The sequence below is a fragment of the Amphiura filiformis genome, chromosome 7 (genome assembly GCF_039555335.1).
Source record: "Amphiura filiformis chromosome 7, Afil_fr2py, whole genome shotgun sequence".
Taxonomy (NCBI): Eukaryota; Metazoa; Echinodermata; class Ophiuroidea; order Amphilepidida; family Amphiuridae; genus Amphiura; species Amphiura filiformis.
In genome coordinates this window covers 21,391,776-21,406,653 of record NC_092634.1, presented here as the reverse complement: position 1 = coordinate 21,406,653, position 14,878 = coordinate 21,391,776, and the positions used below count along the sequence as shown (strand labels likewise).

Below are 14,878 nucleotides of genomic sequence, written 5' to 3'. Positions count from 1 at the left end.
CAGACATGAAACAAACAACTATGTCACTTTACACAATCAGTGACGTACCGTGGCCGCTCCTACCCCAGGGGGCTGAAGAAAATTCAATTTTGCCGCCCCTTCATCAACAGCCTAAAAAGGTTGACCCAATTTTTTTTACGGTGGTTTGAAAAAGTGAAGAGCAAAAAGATATAAGCGTTAGTGTCCTAAAAGCAACACCTTTTGATGTATAGTACCATTTTTTTTCAAAATTTATTATGATTTTTCAAATTTTTTGGCCGCCCCCTGCTTATACCCCGGGGCTGGCAATGTTATATGACTGGTTTAATTCCCATTCATGCATGCTGCCAGATCGAGGCTCTACCTTCAAACTTGATGACCATACAAGAAGTGAATTCATAACTGCCGAAAGAAACTTGATGATCATGGGTATTATTGCAACAGATATTTAGCTCTGAATGCTTCTGACCAGCAAGTAGTTTTCCCAAAAACAATTTTCTGTATTTAATGTTCAAATTTTGAGTGTGTTTTAAAGGATCATCCATTGCAAACATTCAAAACAAACATCTTTTGGAATATATAATGCTGTGGATACAAAATTAGTTGGTAAACGTACATATGTACAAGCTTAAGCAAAGTTTAAGGTAAGCCAGCAGAAATTTACTAATGGATGTAGCCTGATAATTAAGTCTTGATTTTCTTCTGTGTTTTGATTACTGGTATACCAAACATATATTTCAATGTAACATGTAATCAATAATCATTTCAATTATAGCTTATTTACAACTTTGCAGCAAAGCTGACACAATAATGATGTGAAGTTAGTGATTTTGTTATTAATATCTTGTATTCTTTTATCATTAATTTGGAAAAGAGTGACATTAATGGAGTGTTACTGCAGGTAGACCAGACACTTGTACTACAATGCCATATACTTTTGAAAACCACATAATAGGCCTATGATCTGGGAGGAAATAAAAAGAAATTTCAATTATTTAGTTGTTATTAAGTTTCATGACAAAAGTATGCTTAGATTTGGCAACACGCTAGGATCCACAACATGCTCATCTATCAGGGAACAGTTCTTTAACTCCAATACATTTGTCATTCATTGAATGACCTTTGAAAATTTAGATACAAAAACTCATACTCTGCAATTTGAGGTCAAATTTTGCACTACCAGTGTTTAATTGAGGTTATTGAATTATGGTATTGGGATGAGGCCATTGTGGTCCATAGTGACAGCATCATTCTGTTCCATGTGAAGTTAATGGTTATTGACAAACTGCTGACAGGTGTATTCAGGTTGGCTGTATTCAATGTTGGTTCTTCATGCTATAGTTTTCGGCAAGGTTCTTCAGCGGTATGCACATTTTGCACTGTTTAGAGTATAAACACAGAAGTGGGGTTCTGATTGGCTTATTGAATCACGTCATCATCACATCGGCACCTCATTTGCCGATATAGCTGCATAGCTTTGAGTGACCCAGGTGTGACCTAGTTCTTTTTAATCGATAATCAGGAAGAGCAGTTGGACACCGCTGAAGGACCTTGCAGAATACTATAATAGTTGGTGCAACGGTTTCCTGCAGACTGCTACACTGCCACCTTATGGTGGTCTGGGGGTAAAGTTTTAAATGTATAAATGTTAGCTTTGTGTGATTTGGTACCTTTATGTATTGCAATTGATATCTTGGGATTTGTGGTGCATACTTGGGGTCAGGGTTAAGATCTTATGGTTAGGTAGGGTTAGGATTTAGTGTTAAAGGTTAGGGTTAAGCTTATGGTATGAAACTAGAGTTGTACATATAATACATATAACACCAAAACTTACACAAACTGACAAAGAACTTTCTTAAAATCTGAATTCCAAGAATTTCTGAAGATTGCCCTCAGACTGATGAAAGTAAACCTATTTGACTTAAATCACATACTGATCAATACCATGTTGACAAAGTAATAATAAACCTAGACAAAATTGTTAATCAAATAAAATGTGAAAGACAACCAACTTTAATCACATAGATTTGTTAACTTAACAGGTTTACGATGTTATGTGCTACCAGGCAACATTTATCTTTTGTGCAATACATACTGACTACAGGACTGACCAGCCAGTTTTAACTACTACCTTGGGTTTCAAGACTGGTCAGTTTGGAATACAAAGATATACCGGACACCATAAGGCAAGGTAGGCCTGCAACCACAGACAGAACACCAATCAATGCCCACGATAAGTTTTCATAAGGCTCATCTGATGAGGGAAAATATACATCATAATATTTCATTTCATTTGTATGAATATTGTTAGATAATAAAATAAAATAAATTTCGGATTTATATAGCGCCTTTTTTCAGCTAGATCTTGAGCGCTGTAATTTCGCTGCCATGGTGAATCATCACAATCAGATCGCATCATCTAGGCCAGTTGCAGCCGAACCTGCCGCAGACCTATCCGCACTAAGATTGTAACATCCACCAATTATCTGTGCAGCTCCCCAAATTCCATCAAGTTTTGATTCCATGAAGATTTTTTTGAAAGCAGGAGGAAACCGGAGATCCCGGAGAATACCTGCGAGAGCGAGCATGGAATTGGGATAAACCAAATGCACATACAGTCTTTGGGCACGGCCGGGGCTTGAACCCGGGACCTCAGTGGTGCAAGGCGAGGGAACTATCGCTGTGCCAACTTGCTCTCCCTTAGGATTCATCTCAATGTTTTCAGAACAGTGAATGTCCTAAAGCTGAATTCCACTGGGTCTCTTTTGGCAAAAAGTATTTGCATGCATCAAAGAGAATTGAGCCTAAATATTGATCCGTAATTGTTGATTTTGTCAAAGCAACATTGCTTCTCTGAGTTGCACAAGAATTTTATGATTCGGGCCAAATAAGTTTATAAGCAAAATAACAAAAAAAGTATGACAATAAATCAACCTTATTCCAATAAACCTTACCTGGATTAGCATTAGGGTAGAATATAAGAAGCCACACAACTGAAATAAGTTCGATAATAAATCCAGCCAAGAGTAGAGCTCGATCTGATGTAAACTTGCTTAGGTATTTGACCACTATAAAACCAAGAACGACCTGTACATGTGTGAACAGTAAGAGAGACACAATGAGGGAACAAATAGTGGCAAAATGGAAATTCATCAAACAGGTGCTTTCAAGTAAGGGAACAAACAATCAATACACTTTAACTACAATCCCGGTCATAATTGTTCGAACACTGTAACACGGGTACTTCAAATATGCCCCCCCCCATTCCTCCGATCAATGTTGGTAGTTGTTTTTATGGCCATGCACCCCTAGAAACATCCAACATTGATTGGTGGGGCAGGGGGAGGGTTCAGGGCCGTTCCTAGGGATTTTGCCTAGGCAAAGCCTCTCCTTGTCGCCCCACCAAAGCATACCAATAAAGTGTTAAGGGGGGTTACCCCCAAAACTCATCAGTTTTGACTAATTTGTATACTGCCCACGACTGTTTTCATTCTTTTTCTGCCCTAATTTTTCTTCCCTTTTCTTTCTCCATGCCCGTTTTTTTTCTTTTTTCGCTTTTTTTTTGCGCCCCTCTGTGTTTGCCGCCCTAGGCGACCGCCTTACCTGGCCTAATGGTCAGAATGGCCCTGGGAGGATTGTAGTAGTAGGGAAGGGTTCAGACTTCACACCAAAGACACCAGTCCTACTTTGACACATGTGTTCGAACTACTTATGACCGGGATTGTAGTTTCTTTACAAAGGCGACCCCTCCTTCCTTACTGAAACACAAACAAGGGGGGAAATAGATAGTCCCATGGGGGATTACCTGGGTCGTAGAATCAGGTAGTCTATAATGAAAGACAGAGATAAAAAGACTAGTTCGAGTCTGACATCAGGGCAAATGCCCGCAGTGATTGGTTGCCGACCCGCACAGTATGGCATTTTCTGTCTAGTTGTCAGAGTTTTAGACGCGATTTAGTCTTTTTATCTCTGTCTTTCATTATATTAATATTTTTGTTTTGGAAGCCAAGTACAGAATATCCCAGAAGTTATTTTACCCATATCTTTTATTATAACTCAGGTAAATAATTTCAGATTTCAAACATTTCTTGAAACTATATATATAAAGAACTATTTGTTATAAATTATTTGATCCCAAACTTCACAAATATATGGGTAAAATGGCTTTTGGTATACCCTGACCCTGTACTTGGTTCAAGATGTGGTGCCAAATTCGATTTGCAGCCAGAAAAGCATAAAAAGACCCTAGTTTTCTTTTCTTTTTTAATCTGACATTTGCTCACATTTGCTGAGTTCCTAGAAAGGCAAATTTATATCTATGGCCTAATGCCATTATAGCATTATTATTGATGATGATACTTACTTCTACACCACAGATGCAGTACAAAATACTGTTTTCCAGCTCTCCAAAATTAAGAAGTCTCTGAGTCATTGGAGTAAGAGCAGTCTGCAATTTACAACAAGAGAGAAAAGTAGTTGTATGTGCTGAATTCATCATAACAATATTTTTTTAATTGGTGAACAATTTTCCAACTAAAACCCTAAAGTCTTCAGACATATGATTGTATGGCTGCATAATACCCGCTCACCAGACAGTTTACTGTAAAAGTCAATATTTTCGCGAGAAGATATATTCGCGATTTTGAAGATTTTGTCAATTGCGCGAGAATTAAATTTCGCGGTTTTGATATTGATACAATAGAAACCTAATACAAAAGGTTATTTTTTTTTGTTTTATTTTCGCGATTTTATGTCCACTCGCGAAATTCGCGAAAATAAAAACCTCGCGAAAATTTCTACTTTTACAGTATTTGTTTGATTTGATTTGTTCAGGTTTTGACAACCCTGGATAACCCAAGAAAGCCTCTATTGAAGCCTATTTCCATTGGGGTCCATTTGAAAACCGGAACGGTCAGGGGTTAACACCCTATTCTTTCTTTTCGAAACTGGCTGCGAGATACATGTACAGGTTTGGCTCTCTACACATGGGACCGACGGCTTAACGTCCCCTCCAAAGGCGAAGTACTTTCATATGATTCACTTGCCCAAATGAGGAGAGCGGAAGTCTGAATTTAATCTACAGAGGTTGCTGCCAATTATCCCAGCAAATCGCCACCGCCGGGAATTGAACCCGGGACAGTGGAGGGTAGCTTTAGTTATATGGCACATGGCAAGTAACACCTTAGAACAGGGTGTGTAATTTCAATGTTTGGTACGTTTGTAGTCTGACTGGTGTCTTTATCCATGAGAACTAAGACTAAATTATCAACCTATATTAAAGCCATATTATAACATTTGCTGAGGAGGACACCCTCACTGATTTTTTAAAATTCATTTTTTTACACGATTATATTGTACTTTATTAAACCAATATACCCTGCAAAAATCAAGAATCTAGGTGGTGTAGTTTTGTCAAAATCCGAGATATTGAATAAAACGCCGAATCAGCGTTTTATTATTACGATGGAAGTATTAGTCGAACGCATACACGATGTTCATAACACATAGTACGTACACGGCGTGTGGGACGGTGATCTACACAACAAAGGGTCGTACCATAACATGACCGAAGGAGTGGTATGTATTGGCGACATATGCGCTGGTAGTAAATTCCAATTTTCTTTGCTTTGCCGTGGTTGTTCGGCTCAAAACTAAAAGGGGATATATCTGACAATAAGAAATGCTAATCTATTTTGGATGAAAATGTTATAAAATGACTTTAACTATCTCAGCTGTACTATGTAGCGAGTTTTAATAGATTGTACATGGTGAATTTGACCCTATCAATGCACTGCATTTTTATATGAAACAATGTTAAATGAATAACAACGAGATCTGATTGCGTTCGCCTGCGACCGCGAGCATGCACAGCCAGCAGTGACAAATGAGTTATGACCCCGAATCTGTGAGAACCGGAAGTGATCCCTACCCAAAAAATATTACATAGTGCTTAGGATGTCATAAGGAATATTCCTGGTGAATTTCAGCTTAATCGGAACTTATACATGGATTTTGATTTTTTAAATTTATGATTGACCTTTTGACCCCTTAATGACCTTTGACCTCAATGAAAAAAAAAAACCTTATGTACACCGACAAAATGCGTTGTTCCAATTTTAATTAAAAAATTCTACTATGTTTAGTTGTTGAGATAAAAATTCTTGAAGTTATTTAGCTAAAAACAGGAAGTGACCCCTTAATGACCTTTGACCCCAAAATAAAAAATACCATGCATACATCAGGTAACACTGATTCATGTATGATGGTTATATTACTCTGGTCTGTTTATATTTTGAGATAAAAATTTTTTAAACATTTTTGATAATTTTGGTTTTTGACCGGAAGTAACCCCTTAATGACCTTTGACCCCAAAACTGTAGGCATCCTAAAGACCCTGGCTAGTAACGATGCATGTGTGCTAATGGCGACTCTCTGCTATGTAATTTGTTAAGACAGTGATTTTTTGAATATTTTTTACAAATTTGTCAGACTTTTACCGGAAGTGACCCCTTAATGACCTTTGATCCCAATTCTGTGAGTAACTTTTAGACACTGGTTATAGATGATGCATGTGTGTAAGTGACGTCACGGTGCTATGTAATATGTGGGAGGAGTAGCATTTTTAGTGAAAATCCAAGTTTTGGCCATTGACCGGAAGTGGATGACATTTGACCGGAAGTTGATCATGTGACATCTGTGGCACCACCAAACGGTTCTACTGACCAAGTATGGTCATCATGCCTGAAAGCATGTGGCTACAGAAGAAAGAAGAAAGAACGCGGTAAAAACAATGCACAGTGCCGATGGCCGCTGTGCAAAAATGTTTAATTTTGTTAGTGTGGGCAATGTCATAGTAATGATACATAAAATACATACCTCTAAAACTGTCTGATTGAAGAAAAATATGAACTGGCTTGCCAAAAGTACAACTATTTCCTCTCTTAAATATTCTGTAAAATGAAACAAAGACAACTAGACTTAGCTGTGGTCTAAGACCACGAACACAGCCGTGTTTTGACGCCTTAATGACCTTTGACCTCAAAATATATAAAACGCCCACAGACATTGGCTAATGTCAATGTATGGGTCCAAGTGGCACCAGTTTGCTATGTTATTTGTGGCAGAAAGGGGGCATTTTGAAGGTTTTTCGTCTCAGACCGGAAGTGACCCCTTAATGACCTTTGACCCCAAATGAAAAAATACCACGTGTACAATATGTAAACACAATTCACGTGTGAATATACCATCACCCTCCAATGTTTTTCTTAGCAAATAAAATTTTTTTGAAGGTTTTTCGTTTTATACCGGAAGTGACCCCTTAATGACCTTTGATTCCAAATTTGTGAGGACCCCATAGACACTGGGTAATAACAATGCATGTGTGCAAGTGGCGCCACTGTCATACGTAATTTGTGGGAGAAGAAGCATTTTAAAGGAATTTCGTTTTATACGAAGTAGCCCCTTAATGACATTTGACCCTAAATAAAAAAATACCACATATGCACAGAGTAACTACAATTTATTTGTGAACATACCGTTACTGTCCTATGTTTTTCTTAGCAAATAAAAATTTTTGAAGATTTTTCGTTTTATACCGGAAGTGACCCCTTAATGACCTTTGACCCCAAATCTGTGAGGACCCCATAGACACTGGATAATAGCAATGCATGTGTGCAAGTGGTGTCACTCTCCTCGTAATCTGTGAGAGAAGAAGCATTTTGAGTTGAAATCACGTTTTTGACCCCTATGACCCCTGCTTGACTTTTTGACCCCACGAGTTTCATATGACATGTAGGGGCATGGTCAATGATGGTTGTGACCAAGTTAGGTCAAAATCGGTACAAGCATGTAAGTGCTAGAGCAAATGTAGTGGTCGGCAGAAAGAAAGAAGAACTAGACTAAGCTGTGGTCTAACCCACGAACACAGCCGTGTTGTTACCCCTAATGACCTTTGACCCCAAAATATATGAAACCGGCCATAGACATTGGCTAATGTCAATGCATGGGTGCATGTGGCACCACTTTGCTATGTTACTCGTGGCAGAAGGGGCATTTTTAAGGTTTTTCGTCTCAGACCGAAGTGACCCCTTAATGACATTTGACCCCAAATAAAAAATACCACATATGAATTGGGTACCCACAATTCATGTGTGAACATACTCGTTACTGTCCTATGTTTTTCTTAGCTTATAAGACTTTTTGAAGGTTTTTCGCTTTATACCGGAAGTGACCCCTTAATGACATTTGACCCCAAATAAAAAATAACACATATGAATTGGGTACCCACAATTCATGTGTGAAAATGCCGTTACTGTCCTATGTTTTTCTTAGCAAATAAAAAAATGTTGACGGTTTTTCGTTTTATACGAAGTGACCCCTTAATGACATTTGACCCCAAATAAAAAATACCACATATGAATTGGGTACTCACAATTCATGTGTGAACATACCGTACTGTCCTATGTTTTTCTTAGCAAAAAAAAAAAAAAATTGAAGGTTTTTCGTTTTATACCGGAAGTGACCCCTTAATGACCTTTGACCCCAAATCTGTGAGGACCCCATAGACACTGGGTAATAACAATGCATGTATGCAAGTGGTGTTACTGTCCTACGTAATTTGTGGGAGAAGAAGCATTTTAAAGGTATTTCGTTTTGTACCGGATGTGGCCCCTTAATGACCTTTGACCCTTAATAAAAAAATACCACATATACACAGGGTAACTACAATTTATATGTGAACATACCGTTACTGTCCTATATTTTTCTTAGCAAATAAAAATTTTTGAAGGTTTTTCGTTTTATACCGAAGTGACCCTTGATGACCTTTGACCCCAAATCTGTGAGGACCCCATAGACACTGGGTAATAGCAATGCATGTGTGCAAGTGGGGTCACCGTCATACGTAATCTGTAGGAGAAGAAGCATTTTGAGTTGAAATCACGTTTTTGACCTCTATGACCCCAGCGTGACCTTTGACCCCACGAGTTTCATACGACATGTAGGGGCATGGTCAATGATGGTTGTGACCAAGTTAGGTTAAAATCGGTGTAAGCATGTAAGTGCTAGAGCAAATGTAGTGGTCGGCAGAAAGAAGAAAGAAGAAGAAAGAAGAAGAACTAGACTTAGCTGTGGTCTAAGACCACGAACACAGCCGTGTTTTGACGCCCTAATGACCTTTGACCTCAAAATATATAAAGCGCCCATAGACATTGGCTAATGTCAATGTATGGGTGCAAGTGGCACCACTTTGCTATGTTATTTGTGGCAGAAAGGGGCATTTTGAAGGTTTTTCGTCTCAGACCGGAAGTGACCCCTTAATGACCTTTGACCCCAAATGAAAAAACACCACATGTACAATAGGTAAACACAATTCACGTGTGAATATACCATCACCCTCCAATGTTTTTCTTAGCAAATAAAATATTTGGAAGGTTTTTCGTTTTATACCGGAAGTGACCCCTTAATGACCTTTGATTCCAAATTTGTGAGGACCCCATAGACACTGGGTAATAACAATGCATGTGTGCAAGTGGCGTCACTGTCATACGTAATTTGTGGAAGAAGAAGCATTTTAAAGGAATTTCGTTTTATACCGAAGTAGCCCTTAATGACCTTTGACCCTAAATGAAAAAATACCACAAATGCACAGAGTATCTACAATTTATTTGTGAACATACCGTTACTGTCCTATGTTTTTCTTAGTAAATAACAATTTTTGAAGGTTTTTCGTTTTATACCGGAAGTGACCCGTTAATGACCTTTGACCCCAAATCTGTGAGGACCCCATAGACACTTGCTAATAACAATGCATGTGTGCAAATGGTGTCACTCTCCTCGTAATCTGTGAGAGAAGAAGCATTTTGAGTTGAAATCACGTTTTTGACCCCTATGACCCCTGTTTGACCTTTGACCCCACGAGTTTCATGTGACATGTAGGGGCATGGTCAATGATGGTTGTGACCAAGTTAGGTCAAAATCGGTGAACGTATGTGAGGGCTAGAGCAAATGGAATGGTCTGCAGAAGAAGAAAGAAGAAAGAAAGAAAGAAGAAAGAACCTGTAAGAAAAAGACACAGCCGTGACTAACGTCCACGGCTGTGTAAAAGAAAGAAAGAACCTGTAAGAAAAAAGACACAGCCGTGACTAACGTCACGGCTGTGTAATCATATTACATGGTACCTCTACACAGTGGAATTTACGAAGTGTGGGATTACAATCAATAGGGTTAATGACTGGATAAATTACATTAGCACTCTTGTATCAAAGTTTCACCCAGGTGGGAGCCTGGGTTTGTGGGGCCACATACCCTAGAAAGAAGCTCTGTGGTGGTGCCCAGGGCAAGAATAGGTAATGGCACCCTTCTTGATGGGGGAAACAACAGACCTGCTCTCATAATACCTCGTCCTGAATAGATTTTGGCCTAAAACGATCTCATGACTATTTTTGTTGAAATGCATGCACAAATTTTAGCTTTCACTGTTTGAAGGGAGCACTGATATACAGAAATAGCACTTGCGCCGCGTCACGGGAGCCGTAAATGCTGCATGCCTGTGATACTGGCGTCGCGTAAAATGGATTGAAGGCCCCAGCTATGGCTGCCAGTGAGGTGTAGGAATGTGTCAAGTTGGATCCGTGTATACTCACTACTACCAGTACTAGATTCTTACAGTGCCGTCCTCAGAAGTGCACTGCACACAGCTACTTTTGGCAGGGTCTTAGCTAGAAATTCAGGTTTGCCCGTCATTTGAATAAATGTGCCTGTCCCAATATGACCTTCAAAACATTTACCAGACTTCTACAGCCCACTGGGGGGTTGTAGAGTTCAAATATGTGCTGCTATAGCCTTGTTTTACAAACCTGGATTACTAAAAAGGTCAACAGACTTTCTAAACACCTACAATTATAATGTGGCATCTGTCAAAGGGATTAATTTTGCCCGTCCCAGGAGCAAATTCCCCGTCTAAAATGACGGCCAGACGGGTGGCTAGCTAAGACACTGAGTACCAGTGAGGGTACTGAAAGTACACACATCGGAATCACACATACAGTACACACACTGGACAGCAGTGTACCTCTGGCCCGGGGGGATCACTCACATACCAAAGTGGTACGCATGCTCGTCCCCAAAAACGGCGAAAAAGGGGTGATTTTTGGCCTTGTGGCGGCGTCGACGTTTTGAGAGAAAAGGGTGTTTTTCAGGTAAAGTTTCGACATTTAGGGTATATTTTCTCAACTTCAGTGGGTTTGTTTTAGAATTTACGCCATTTAGGGGTCCATTTTAGTTTTTTACACCGAATTACGCCATATTTTAGGGGCTAAATTTCGGAGTCTTACGCCAATAAGGGGTGAAATTGTGCCACACTGATTACGCCATTTAGGGTCCATTTTTAAGGTGCTGGGACGAGCATGCATACCACTTTGGTATGCGAGTGACCCCCCCGGGACCTCTGGGGGCAGTAGCAATAAAAATCTGGTAGTGTTATACTGGCTATTACATAGACGAAAAAGATAACAGACCGCATCCAAGCAGGCAAAGTCTCAGAATCACCCGATAATGAGGGCCGATTGTTCCATGAAATGTGACTGCCAAAACGCATATATTTACGGGCACGCAATGCTCTATCACTATATGATGTACGTGAAGACATGCAATGCTGGCATGATTATTAGACACGGTACGATCAAACTATCGGCCCCCATGAATATGCGAGAATTAACAGCATACAATGCATAGGGACTTTGACTGAATACATGGTCTGTAGTAGTCTGTGGGCCATTATATAATTTACCTTCTTGCCATGTTCTAACAGGTCGTTTCTCATCACTCAGTGTGCCCGTACCCTGTCCGGTTGACCCGTAGCCAGAACTGCCATTTTGCTGATCCCCATTTTCTTTCACGCTATCAACCTCAGGTGGATCATAAAGATCATCTTTTTCCAAGTCTACATTCACCATTGGATCATGCTTGATATCCACATGATCTGTTGGATAGGTCAGCTCACGATTCCACGATGTTGTGGAAAACGCCCTCGATCGAGCATCGGCGACTACTGAATTCGATCCCCACATGGGAGCGATATTGATGATACCACCTTCTTCGAAGCTCCCAGAATACCCACCGTTTGCAGGTAGGCTTTGAGACAATTTTGATTTGTTACTGTTTTAGGACGACCACTTATAATAACGTTGTACTGTTGCTTAAACGTCTACTTTCTTGATTTTCAGACTGTGAGTCTTCACTTGATGATTCTTCACCTTCTTGTGAGTTTTTCCTTTTTCCTTCTTCTATCGGCGGTAAATCAAAGTAAAATAGGAAAATAAATATTTGGAGCAGAATCCACAGAGCGCACATGAATAGCTGGAAGTAAAAGAAGCAATTTACTAAATCAGAATAACTCACATTTGGGCATTTACACACAAAACATTGCCAATTTTTAATGTATATCTAGAAACAAATTTATAACTTCAGTGTACTTGGTGTATCCAACGGGCCCAGCACACTATGCCTCTCCATCCTCCAACTGAAAATGTCAGAAGAAAAGAAAAGGGGAAAAAGGAGAAGGAAAAGGGAAAGGAAAAGTGCACTCTATGTCTAGGAGCATCATAATATGGGATTATAGGCCTCCAATAAGGTAGCCATTTGCCTGAAACTGAGCATGCATGGGGTGTGATTATTAATTGTGTGTGAAAGCTTTACTACCCATATCAACAAGCCTAGGCCTATGATTATGATGCTTTAAGGATCATTTCAACATCTTTGCCATTTTTCCATGTACATTATGTGATCTGATCATCAAGCAATGAGTCGGATGTTGGAAATATTGATTTTGCGATATAGCCAATAATAGTATTCAGCTTACTTTGTATTTTATTGTTCTGAGCAAAAAATGGTCATATCTCTGGAACCGTAAGTCTAATTCTGACTGGCATTTTCAGCAAATGAGGAAGGGAGGGAGGGGGCAAAAAATCTCTGGTGTTGCATGTATGAAAAATTGTGCACTTTTAAGTGAAAGAAACAAGGAAAACATGTTTTAATCCGAAATTTCGTAAATTGGACAGAGAACAAGTATTGTCAGAACTGTAATCAGAAAAATAAAAATGTCTGTGTTATAATTCATTACATTTATCAAGTTCATGCATCATAATACTAATCATGGCGTGTCCATCCGTCCCTCTGTCCATGGCGCTATCGGCGCGCGTAGGCTCACTAACACGTGCTTTCAAAAGCGTATTGTGTCTTGGCTTATCGCGTAGTCTTGCTGGAGTATACCAACAGGCGCAGTCTGAGCATCGAAAGCATTACAGTGTGGTTAATCGTGCACTGCAGGTGCATCTCATCGGATTCCAAAATGGCAGACATGCAGAGGCCTATTAGTAGTTTAAAAGGTCAGGGCAAGTAGGCCTATATGGGTAACGGGTGTTGGGTAATTAGAGATAGTCACAAGAACCACCCAACCCGAGGACCGCAAAATCTAGTCTATCTATAATATCAACCAATATGAGCGTGAAAAAGTGATAAACTGTTTCAATTGAATGCACCCCAAAAATAATTTACAAGTGGGTTTTAGTGTTAAAATTATATGATTTACTTTTATTATTAGGGCTCATATTGAAATTCCCTTACACAGGAAGGTGTGCGCCATCCTGCAGCTTTCCTGTGCTAGCCTTCTTTTGTTAAAATCCTCGGCAGGGTGTATCACTGATGCATATAATCCATCCATTTTATGACCGAGCTTAGTGAGGGGAATCCTGCCTTCTTTCTGTGTGAAAACGTGGTAGGGTATTTCAATATGAGCCCTTAATAATATAAAGCAAAAATTTAATTTTATTTGTACTATAAATATCTTTATTATGTGACAAGTAACCCCTGAACAGTTTGCTTGAAATGAAACTGACATTTCTGTTTTGATTGAAATGTTTGAATACTTGTGAAAGTAAACTTTCTTGCTAAATTATATAGAACTTGTATCAATAAACAAACGCTATTTCTGAAGCGTGCATCAGTTACAATGTATCGTGGTCAGAAGCCAAATCTTTAAAATAACAGAAAATTTATCTTTAAAGCCATAATGTTCGATTTCCGACAAATTTAATTTTTCAAAGTTTAGGGGCCTGAGCTTTCGATCCTAGCAGGATCTTTATCAAAGGTAAAGTGACAAGACAACACACAAACACGCATATATATAGTGACATGGACATAAAGGAAAAGGAAATTAGCAAGACAATAGAAGACATAAGTGGTTCCTGGGAACTATCAATTAGGGCAGGAAGTGGGATGTCATGAATGGAGATGAGAGGGATAAGGAAATGAATGAAGACAATGGGCTGAATAGAAAAATGAAAATGTGTGGTAAAAATTTTGTTATTCTTTACCCCAAATGCTAAATACTATTAGTAATAACTGCCAGGAAGGCTTTCTGTTTTTAAGCTTAAATAACAAGGGAAAGTGAAAGCAACACCACCGGCTATTTTGGCTGTTTAACACAGAGTTCTATTGGCGGACAAAAAGTCATAATTACAACTTTATGTCAAAATTGTTCTGTTGACCTACAAACACAACAAATTTGGCTGATTCCATTTAGTTGTTTGGGACATGGATAAACATTACAAATATGCCAAAAAATATGCCAAAAAATCAGGTTTGAAAAAAATAAACCAATTTCACATTATAAGATCGTACATCATGGCTTTAAATAATAAAAAATAATATGCCAGGTCTAATTGCATTCTTTTGATTTCAAACTCGAAAGAATTAGATTTTATGATTATCATAACATAAAGCTTCCTATGGAACTTCATATTAAATTCCAACTTTGGTTACATGGTGATCAGCTTATCACATATTTTATCAGTTTCCTTCTTGTCACTTCTCTTTCTTCAACTGGAGGTAGGGCACTCAC

The 14,878-nt window shown here is 38.9% G+C and overlaps 1 protein-coding gene across 1 annotated transcript in view; it reads right to left on the bottom strand.

Moving 5' to 3' along the window:
• Positions 1-14,878, bottom strand: part of LOC140157709 (uncharacterized) — a 46,770-nt gene that overhangs the window by 7,177 nt on the left and 24,715 nt on the right. Inside the window, exons 5-10 of the mRNA XM_072180950.1 lie at positions 12,171-12,336; positions 11,768-12,139; positions 6,856-6,929; positions 4,343-4,426; positions 2,934-3,066; positions 2,111-2,233 (exon numbers count right to left, since the gene is read on the bottom strand). Coding sequence (XP_072037051.1) covers positions 2,111-2,233; positions 2,934-3,066; positions 4,343-4,426; positions 6,856-6,929; positions 11,768-12,139; positions 12,171-12,336 — 952 coding nt within the window. The remainder of the gene's footprint in view (positions 1-2,110; positions 2,234-2,933; positions 3,067-4,342; positions 4,427-6,855; positions 6,930-11,767; positions 12,140-12,170; positions 12,337-14,878) is intronic.